The sequence below is a fragment of the Colletes gigas genome, unplaced genomic scaffold, assembly GCF_013123115.1.
Source record: "Colletes gigas isolate AHSC1104 unplaced genomic scaffold, ASM1312311v1 Colletes_gigas_Sc00054, whole genome shotgun sequence".
Lineage (NCBI taxonomy): Eukaryota > Metazoa > Arthropoda > Insecta > Hymenoptera > Colletidae > Colletes > Colletes gigas.
The window spans coordinates 58,734-69,004 of NW_025106683.1; the positions used below are offsets into that span (position 1 = coordinate 58,734).

Sequence of the window (10,271 nt, forward strand, 5' to 3'; positions counted from 1 at the left end):
GATAGCCTATTGATCGACTGTTTTACCGACCAACGCTTACCGACCGATAGCCTATCAATCAACTGTTTTACCGGCCAACGTTTACCGACCGATAGCCGATTAATCAACCGCTACCGGTCGGTAAAGTGTTAAGGTACCATTTTAAACTGGTCTTCTCAACATTAATTAATAAATAATATCTGCAAAATAGATCCTTCAGAAGCTTTGTAAGAACTAGAAATAAGCTAATTTATCAAATGGTTGAATAAGGAAATAAAAATACAAAGACTTGGTATAATGGATAGTATGAAGTTTCACGAGTGTAAAAGTCATGCTCAAACATGTTAACACTTTACCGACCGATAGCCTATCAATCAACTGTTTTACCGACCAACGCTTACCGACCGATAGCCTATCAATCAACTGTTTTACCGGCCAACGTTTACCGACCGATAGCCTATTGATCGACTGTTTTACCGACCAACGCTTACCGACCGATAGCCTATCAATCAACTGTTTTACCGGCCAACGTTTACCGACCGATAGCCGATTAATCAACCGCTACCGGTCGGTAAAGTGTTAAGGTACCATTTTAAACTGGTCTTCTCAACATTAATTAATAAATAATATCTGCAAAATAGATCCTTCAGAAGCTTTGTAAGAACTAGAAATAAGCTAATTTATCAAATGGTTGAATAAGGAAATAAAAATACAAAGACTTGGTATAATGGATAGTATGAAGTTTCACGAGTGTAAAAGTCATGCTCAAACATGTTAACACTTTACCGACCGATAGCCTATCAATCAACTGTTTTACCGACCAACGCTTACCGACCGATAGCCTATCAATCAACTGTTTTACCGGCCAACGCTTACCGGCTGAGAGCCTATCAATCAACTGTTTTACCGACCAACGCTTACCGACCGATAGCGAATTTATCAACAGTTACCGGTCGGTAAAGTGTTAAGATCGTCATGCGGCCGATTTTGACTCTGAGTCACCGTAGATAATATCTGTTTTGTTATACAGGGTGTAAACGATAACTTTGGCAAAAATCATAGGGTAAGTAGAGGCCCCATAGGCAAGTATTTTGAGCATGGGAATTGCACCAGTAAAGAATCACGGCGATCTTTAATTTTGGTCTTTCGCGCCTGATGGGTAGGCAAACTTTTTTTAGTTTATTGTTTCTTGGCCATGATTTCATTAAATGTTTACGTTGTTCATCGTAAAACTTTCAATGCTCGTCACCTACACGACTGGACCCACCTCAAAAGAAACAGTTTCCAGTACGATGGTGTTTTCTATCTGTTGAGGAACTATCGTTATGAAAGATTGAACTCAACCGCTTACATGCAGAAGAAAAAATGGTTTATTGAAAAGTATAATAATGGATATTACAAGACACGGAGGCGAAAAACTAAGTAAAAGACATTCTTCGAGGTCAGGGTTGTCGCACAACTGACTCCAAACGGAGAAAAACATTTCATCCTGAGAATTAATTGTTCTAGTATCATAATGGTAAATCCTGTCACCCATGTGTGGATGACGTGGCAGTCATAGTGTTAATGCGTATGTTTATATCAATTGTTATAAATCATTCCTTGCCAAGAAAGACTCACGCGGCAGGCAAAAGCATTTTGTATAACACATGAGTTATGAACATGAATGATGTGTATTGATTGCAAATAAATGATGGTAAAACGTGTTTTTGAACCTGGAAAAAATTTTAATGGAAAATTTTAGAGGCCAAAATGAGATGAAAATCAAGAATAATTTGTTGATTGAAGCTTCGTTAAAAAGTTATTAACATTTAAAGTTCCGCCTGTAAAACGGGCTCGTAAGCTCCATTAATACGTATTGTTTGAATTTTTGAATCATTAAAATCCTTCGATATGTCCAGAAGTTATGATTTTTTAAATATACGCATTTTTTTTATTTTTATTAAATCTGTTTGACACCATATGGAAAAGTTGTGTAATACTTTTTTGTAGGTATACATGAGCTTTACTTCAGGAAAAAATTTCATTGAAATATAGTCATTACTGTAAGAGTTATGGCTGTTTGAAAATTGGATTATTTTTATGGGGTTTTTTTTCATTTTACGGGGATATGGAATAATTTTTCGAATATTCTTGGTATTTCTATATATTCTTCACCCAAAAACGCGTTGTTTGCCATTTGAAACATTAAAATCGTCCAATCCGTTCAAAAGTTATGACGTTTTAAAAATTTTCGGGGCAATATTTCTAACTTTATATTATATTTTTAGAAAAGAATTTTTTTCTCGAAAGTGGGTAGGATTTCCGGTATATGTATATTCACCAAATATGATTGTAATTGACCCCCGCAAACAAAAATATTTTTTCCAAAAAGATTTGAAATTTTTTTTTTTCGTCGTAAAATTTCACACCTTCTCGAATTTTTTTCTAGAAAGTGCGTAGGATTTCGGGGTTATGTCTATTCACCAAAAATGACTGTAATTGACTCCTATAACCGAAAATAATTTTTTCAAAACGATTTAAAATTTTGATTTTTCACCGAAAAATTTAGAAATTTGTTTCTTAGAAATTCGTTTGCCATTTTTAATAAATTTGGTTGGCACTGCACAGAGAAGTTGTGTAATACTTTTTTGTAGGTATACATGAGCTTTACTTCAGAAAAAAATTTAATTGAAATATACTGATCACTGTAGGAGTTATGACTGTTTGAAAATTGGACCATTTTTATGGGGTTTTTCTCATTTTACAGGGTTATGGAACAATTTTTCGAATAGTTTTGAAATTTCTATATATTCTTTATCCAAATACGCGTTGTTTGCCTTTTGAAACATTGAAATCCTCCAATCTGTTCAGAAGTTATGATGTTTTAAAAATTTTCGGGGCAATATTTCTAACCTCATACGATATTTTCGAAAAAGAATTTTTTTCTCGAAAATGCGTAGGATTTCGGTGGTATGTGTATTCACCAAAAATGATTGTAATTAACTCCCGAAACCGAAAATAATTTTTCCAGAACGATTTGAAATCTTTTTTTCGTCGAATTTAGGCACCTAATTAGATTTTCGGTAAGTAATTTTTTTCTCAAAAGTGCGTAGGATTTCGAGGATAATTGTAATGACCAAAAATGATTGTAATTGACACCTGCAACAGAAAATAATTTTTTTATAACGATTTGACAAATTTTTTTTCGTCAAAAAATTTCAGCACCTACTCGAATTTTTTTCTCGAAAATGCGTAGGATTTCGGGGGTATGTCTATTCACCAAAAATGACTGTAATTGACCCCCGCAAACAAAAATAATTTTTCCAGAAAGATTTGAAATTTTTAAATTTTGTCAACTTTGTCCACCTACTCGAATTTTTTTCTCGAAAATGCGCAGGATTTCGAGTATATGTCTATTCACCAAAAATGATTGTAATTGACCCTCGCAACCGAAAATAATTTTTCCAGAATGATTTGAAATTTTTTAATTTAATTATTGTTAATAACTTTTTAACGAAGCCTCAATCAACAAATTGATATTCTTGATTTTCGTCTTATTTCGGTCTCTAGAATCTCCCATTAAAATTTTTCCCACGGTTGGTCAGACATCCTGTATATTTAATGTGGTAATAATAGAAAAAAAATGATTAAAGAAGATTTCTAAATATCAAAACACATTAGACACACCACACGCTCGTTTCGAATCACATACATATACACATACTGTCATCGTCCTGTATATTATAATTAGACTGCGGATATTTATGCATTTATGGGAAATTTAGATTGTCAAAAAACTATAGAATGCATTTAATATGCATAAATATAACAAAAACTCAAGTAAGATAAGAATTATTGTATTTAGAGGTTGAAAGAACCCTCTACGAAGCTATTATTTTATTAATTTTATTAACAAATATATGAATTTGCATAAAAATCCGCAGTCTAATTATAATATATTTCGAACGTTCAACTCGATTCGACCGTTGCCAATCGTCTTTTCTAACATGTATAATGTGTAACAGATATTTAGAGTAATAAACTATTTTAATTATATGATTAGAACGATCTAATTAATATTATTCGATTAGATATATCATTGATAACCCAATACATATATTTGTACATTTACATGGGAATGAATCGATAACAGGTTTATTTAAATAACGCGTATATTAACAGACTCGGTAATAATATGTTAAGTAAAGAATACGACGGAGGAAGATAATCGAGAAGAGTCAACAGCCAGAGAAGTGGAAGTAATTGTTTAAAGAGAAAGATTCCGCGAACGACGCAAGATGGCGATAGCGTGCAAACGTCGGTTCAGCTGATGACGAAGTACGACAACAGAAAGTGACATGAACTCTGCGAGTAAGGTAAGCGAAAAGGCAGACGCTGTTGCCGATTTTAGGCAGTTTCCCGCCACATAACACTTAACGGTCGCTTCTCCCCAATCGCTCATCTTTCTTTTTCTACGCGAGTCACGTGCTTTAACTCTCGAGTACCCTAGTAATGGAGTCTACAAGCGGTCAGAAGGTTAGGTTATGATCACGTTCTGATAGAACATTTTTTTTACTACGTTTCATCTTATTACACGATCATTCGATGTGTCGTGGCACAGTGTGTTCACTTAATTTCTAAACGAACTTGTACGAGAAGAAAAGAGCCAAGTTGATACTAATTATGTGTTTGTACGACCGACGAATATTTCATTCCTGTTTCAGGTTGGTGAAATTTTCACCGCAGCCGGGGCAGCATTCAATAAGCTCGGTGAATTGACTATGCAGTTGCACCCCACGACGGACTCACCAGCTGGGTAATTTAACGAGAAACAAATATAACATTGCTTTCGAGTAGCAACGACGCGTCTAACGCTTTCGCTTAAATTCACACGACTGCTCTGTCCGTAGAAAAGCGCGGGAAAACGTCACGTGTACCGCTTGTTAACCAATACGAAGCACGAAGCCATATTTGCTTCGTTCGAATGTTTTGAAAATAAATCGATAGGAATAAATTACAATTGAAAATTGTCGAAGACTATTAAAATCGTTTCCTTCGTAAATAATTTATCTTAATTTCTGAATAACTGTGATAAATATTGTTTGTGATCGTATCTGTTACTGCATGTATGTTTAAAAATGAGTTGCAAATTAGTGGCTGAATTTTGACATAATTTCCTGTGTCGCTTGATCTGTAGTAAATGGACTGACGAGGAAATTGAGATGCTCCGTCACTCGGTAAAGACCTTCAGTGAAGACTTGACCAAAATAAGTGAACACATCAAGGGGCGAACGGTGTAAGTTAACAAGGCTGCATCGAGCCCACGGTTGTTCCTCAATTTCTCTACGTCAGTCTCGATTCAACGTTAACGGGACAATTTTTTGCGTTTCAGATCTCAGATTCGGACAACGTTAAAGAAGAAAGCCTTCGAAGAGGCCGGGGTGCCCATCAGGCAACAGATACTGTCTCAACAGTCGTCACAACAGTCGCAAGTGTCGAAGCAACAAACCGGGAATCAAGGGTTAATGGGAAAGTCAGCGGAAGTAACGCTAAACATGCTAAATGCACCAGAATCGGAGGTGGACGTTGAAGGACTACCGGAAGAGTGTCAAGTGAAGCTCGAGTTCGAGGGCGCGACGGAAGAAGTCGCGTCTTAAGTCGTTGTGATCTTTCGAACTGCGAGTTTTCCATATCTCGATCTCTAAAGTTAAGATAATTTTCGTACAATATATGTTTAGCGTTAAGTATTAATAATGTACATTCGATAAATTATGTTTCTCAATAAATTCGTAAAAATGAAGATTCGTTTTACATGGATCTACTTTACCGACCAATCTCGTAAGGTTCTGAATGGTGGCGCCACACAACGGGAAATCATTGAAAGCTGTCATGGTTGCCAACGTTCACTCGTGTTCACTGTGATATTTTTTTCTTAAATAGGGATTTTCTCGTTGCACCAGAATCGGAGGTGGACGTTGAAGGACTACCGGAAGAGTGAAATGAAGATTCGTTTTACAGGGATCTACTTTACCGACCAATCTATTAAGGTTCTGAATGGTGGCGCCACAGAACAGGAAATCACTGAAAGCTGTCATGGTTGCCAACGTTCACTCGTGTTCACTGTGATATTTTTTTCTTAAATAGGGATTTTCTCGTTGCACCAGAATCGGAGGTGGACGTTGAAGAACTACCGGAAGAGTGAAATGAAGATTCGTTTTACAGGGATCTACTTTACCGACCAATCTCTTAAGGTTCTGAATGGTGGCGCCACAGAACAGGAAATCATTGAAAGCTGTCATGGTTGCCAACGTTCACTCGTGTTCACTATGATATTTTTTTCTTACATAGGGATTTTCTCGTTGCACCAGAATCGGAGGTGGACGTTGAAGGACTAGCGGAAGAGTGAAATGAAGATTCGTTTTACAGGGATCTACTTTACCGACCAATCTCTTAAGGTTCTGAATGGTGGCGCCACAGAACGGGAAATCATTGAAAGCTGTCATGGTTGCCAACGTTCACTCGTGTTCACTATGATATTTTTTTCTTAAATAGGGACTTTTTCGTCGATCCTTTGGTATTCGCGTGTTTTGTGGCTTACGTTAGGTTATCGCGTGACGTATACGACTGACAGATTAGTAATGAGACGACTGACATCGCACCTAAGTCGCTGAAGTAGTTAATCGACAGCATTCACGAGCTGATCCCTAGCACAATTCTTCTTTTTTTGAATCGACTTGCAACCGAATCGTCATAAACAGGGATTGGCTCGTGTGTGTTCGATTAATGTGTAATGACAAGTACGGTAAACTCTAGTGGACATCGCCAAATCGAGGCACCTGTGGCTGTATGTGTCAGTTGTAAACAATAAAATTTAAACTCAATTCGACGTAAACATAACATGGAAGGAGGCATATTAGAAACTCCAGAAACCACACTGGACACATCCGACGATGAAATCGCCTTACAAGGCTTCTGCAGCCCTAAAAAGCTACCATTCAGATGTCTTGGACTGGTACTTATGTGTTTGTTAGGTTTTGGTAAGATTGTTACTCTAATACTACCTTTACGATCTAATCGAATAACCATTGTTTATGTCAGTTTCATTTTTTTCTCATACAACCTCGTTAACCACATTTACTTTATGGCATGCCAAATTGTTTATTCTCGAGATAAACGTTAACATTAATAGTATACACTATTTACAGAAATTTACAGTTTTAAAACATTCTTTTGTTTGCATAGTATTATAATGGATAAAGTTTAATCAACAAATAAAATGTAAACATTGCATATTATATTTAATATTTAACGATAAAAAAAGCATTCTATCTTCGTCAAATTCGTTATTTGTAAATTTGAAATTTGTTATGATTTTCACGAAGCGCGAAACGAACGTATAAATTGTTCCGCTGGACACAAAGAAACATTTTCGGAGAAATATCGCGAAATAATCATACCGAGTTACGATAAACGTCATATTATTCGTGTTGCAATACTTTGTATGCAATTATAATTTTAATAACTGCACTGGGAAAATTTGACATATATTTGTGTCAATAATCATGCTTTAGTTTCTATTGCATCGAATATCAGTTGTACCCGAGATAAGACATATCATTGGCTGTTATTTCTCCGTAAAAATTCCTTGCCCCCCCCCCTTGTTAACATTTTGATATTGAAACGCTGTTAAGGTTCATCTCAGAAAACATGTAATACGAAAAAACGCGTGTTTATGCCAGTTCGAAGTATGAGTCACGTTTTTCAAGTGTTCTCTAAAGCACGTTTAGATCAGATCATCGACCCCCATTAAGATGCTTTGTTATTCGAAGGATGAAAATTCGTACCTATTAATGCAATTTTTTTTTTTTTCCAGGTTCGGTTTTTTGCTTCGACAATCCTAGCGCGCTACAAGATAATTTTAAAAGTGACTTGCTGATGCCGACTAGCAAATTTGTTTTACTTTATTCGATATATTCATGGCCAAACGTGATTTTCTGTTTTGTCGGAGGATTTTTATTGGACAGTGTCTTTGGCATACGTTTAGGAGCAATTGTATATATGGGGCTGTCTTTAATTGGCCAAATCATATTTGCGGCGGGTGCTATGATCAATGTTTTTTGGCTCATGATGCTTGGCCGGTTCGTGTTTGGGTATGTTTTTGACGTTTTATATAACTACAATTTACAGAACATAAATTTAAACCAAATTGGTGTTTTTAACAATTATTGATAATAATTTCAATGTATCTGTTACAGCATTGGCTCAGAATCATTGGCCGTTGCTCAGAATAATTATGCCGTTCTGTGGTTCAAGGGAAAAGAATTAAACATGGTGTTCGGTTTGCAACTGAGCTTTGCACGACTCGGATCGACAGTGAATTTTTTAGTTATGGATCCGGTCTATAATTATGTGTCCCAGTATTACAAGGGACCGCAATGCATCGGCATAGTACTTTTCCTTGCCGCTACTACATGTGTGGGTTCTTTGATATGTGCATGTGCTTTAGGTATTATCGATAAGCGTGCGGAAAGATTATTGAGAAGAGGCGAGGGTCAAGAACACAAGGTTGTTGGTCTATCGGATGTTAAGGATTTTAAGCTTATATTTTGGTTAATCACTCTCCTCTGTATTGCTTATTACGTGGCAATATTTCCATTTATCTCCTTAGGAAAGTACGTACCATGTAATACGGAAGTTCTGTAATTATGGTTTGCCTCTGTATATTACATAATCATTTTTTCCAGGGTCTTTTTTGAACGAAAATACGCGTATGAGCCAAAAAGTGCAAACACGGTCAATTCTCTTGTGTATCTCATATCAGCCATTGCATCCCCCATGTTGGGGTATGTGGTTGATAAAACTGGGAAGAATGTTTTATGGGTATTTATCAGTGTTCTTACAACTATGGTGGCTCATGCATTACTTGCATTCACATATGTAAATCCTTATATGTGCATGACTCTTATGGGAATAGCATACTCTATGCTTGCCAGTAGTTTATGGCCATTAATCGCTCTCATTACCCCAGAATATCAGCTTGGTACTGCTTATGGGATGTAAGTAAAACTAACTAGGAGAGTGCAAGTCTTTATCAGTTCTAATATAAATAGTTTAAATAAATCTGCGACCCACAGGACTTGCGCTCTCCTGGTAAGTTCAAGCGTAATATATTTAAGGTATCCCTGCGATACATAATGTTATACCTTCTATTTGCAGAGCACAATCTGTACAAAATCTAGGTTTGGCTGTAGTTACGATTTTAACTGGTATAATTGTGGACCAGGGCGGCTATTTTATGCTTGAAATATTTTTCTTGGGTTGGCTATGGAGTATGTTTCCTAATTTTTGTATATATACTAAATATTCTAATAGAGATACGTGTATGTACAAAGTTTAATAATTGACGTGTTTTAAATAGTTTCCTTGATACTTTCTGGTGCAATCTGGGTATCGGATATGACCTTAAGCGGTGGTTACTTGAACATGACACCGGGTCAAAGAGAGAAATACGAGGAAATCCGACGCACGCCTGAAAGTCTCGAGAGGGCGAAATTACTATCCCCGGAGTCTACTTCGGATTTGTCGACCGACGATCTGTTGCAAACACAGTCCGACATTAACATTAGAAATCGTTACCTGTCCCGTATTGGCGCAATGGTAATTTATTAAATATGTTAATGTAATTTAAACGACCGAATCTATAAATTGCATAACCTTTTTTTTTTTATGCTTTCAGATACCTCCTTCTGCGAAAGCGCAGATCCACCGACCATTGCGATGATACATTCCATTTAGCTAAAAATTCCGAATATAAATAGCTATTTTCGTTTGAAACATCATTAAAAAAATTGCTCACTGTGTCTTCCTCTTACACAGCATTAATCTGTGATAATTTCTTAATCGATACATTTAAAACCGATTATTGATTCATTTTTAACCCGATCGACAAGCAATTTTTTTTTTTATCGTTAGATTAATCTGACAACTGACAAATAACATATATTTGTTTCACATTAACTGTAGTAGTAAAGTATAATAATAATCGAATCTCACTAATCATTATGCAGGAACATGTTTATAATATAAATAAAACAAGAATTATTTTCTATCTTCTATTTGAAAACAAAAACCATGCGTAGATATTAAATTAATTATTATTACGTAAGATCTCTAATATGTTGTAATATATCGCTGTATTTAAATGTACATTTTAGTGTGTGGTTAAATCAAAATAAGAACCATTTAATTTCTTTGCATTATTTTATACCCGAAGATATTTAATATACAGTTACGTACGCACTTTGGTATTC

At 35.8% G+C, this 10,271-nt stretch overlaps 2 protein-coding genes across 3 annotated transcripts; both read left to right on the forward strand.

Annotated features, from left to right (window-relative positions):
* Positions 1-4,201: 4,201 nt before the first annotated feature.
* Positions 4,202-5,618, forward strand: LOC122403461 (chromatin complexes subunit BAP18). Of its 2 annotated transcripts, none has more exons than XM_043406989.1 (4): positions 4,202-4,337; positions 4,686-4,777; positions 5,159-5,257; positions 5,354-5,618. In XM_043406989.1, the coding sequence occupies exons 1-4, from the start codon at positions 4,320-4,322 to the stop codon at positions 5,616-5,618; spliced, it is 474 nt and encodes a 157-aa protein (XP_043262924.1). In that variant the 5' UTR covers positions 4,202-4,319. The 2 variants fall into 2 exon arrangements, with proteins under 2 accessions (XP_043262924.1, XP_043262923.1); XM_043406988.1 differs by lacking the exon at positions 4,202-4,337 and adding an exon at positions 4,417-4,497.
* A 975-nt stretch (positions 5,619-6,593) lies between these two features.
* Positions 6,594-10,239, forward strand: LOC122403458 (major facilitator superfamily domain-containing protein 1-like). The gene is made up of 7 exons (XM_043406985.1): positions 6,594-6,998; positions 7,835-8,111; positions 8,217-8,633; positions 8,706-9,017; positions 9,178-9,290; positions 9,380-9,618; positions 9,698-10,239. Exons 1-7 carry the CDS (start codon positions 6,860-6,862, stop codon positions 9,740-9,742), a joined length of 1,542 nt encoding a protein of 513 aa, XP_043262920.1. The 5' UTR covers positions 6,594-6,859; the 3' UTR covers positions 9,743-10,239.
* The last annotated feature ends 32 nt before the right edge of the window (positions 10,240-10,271 follow it).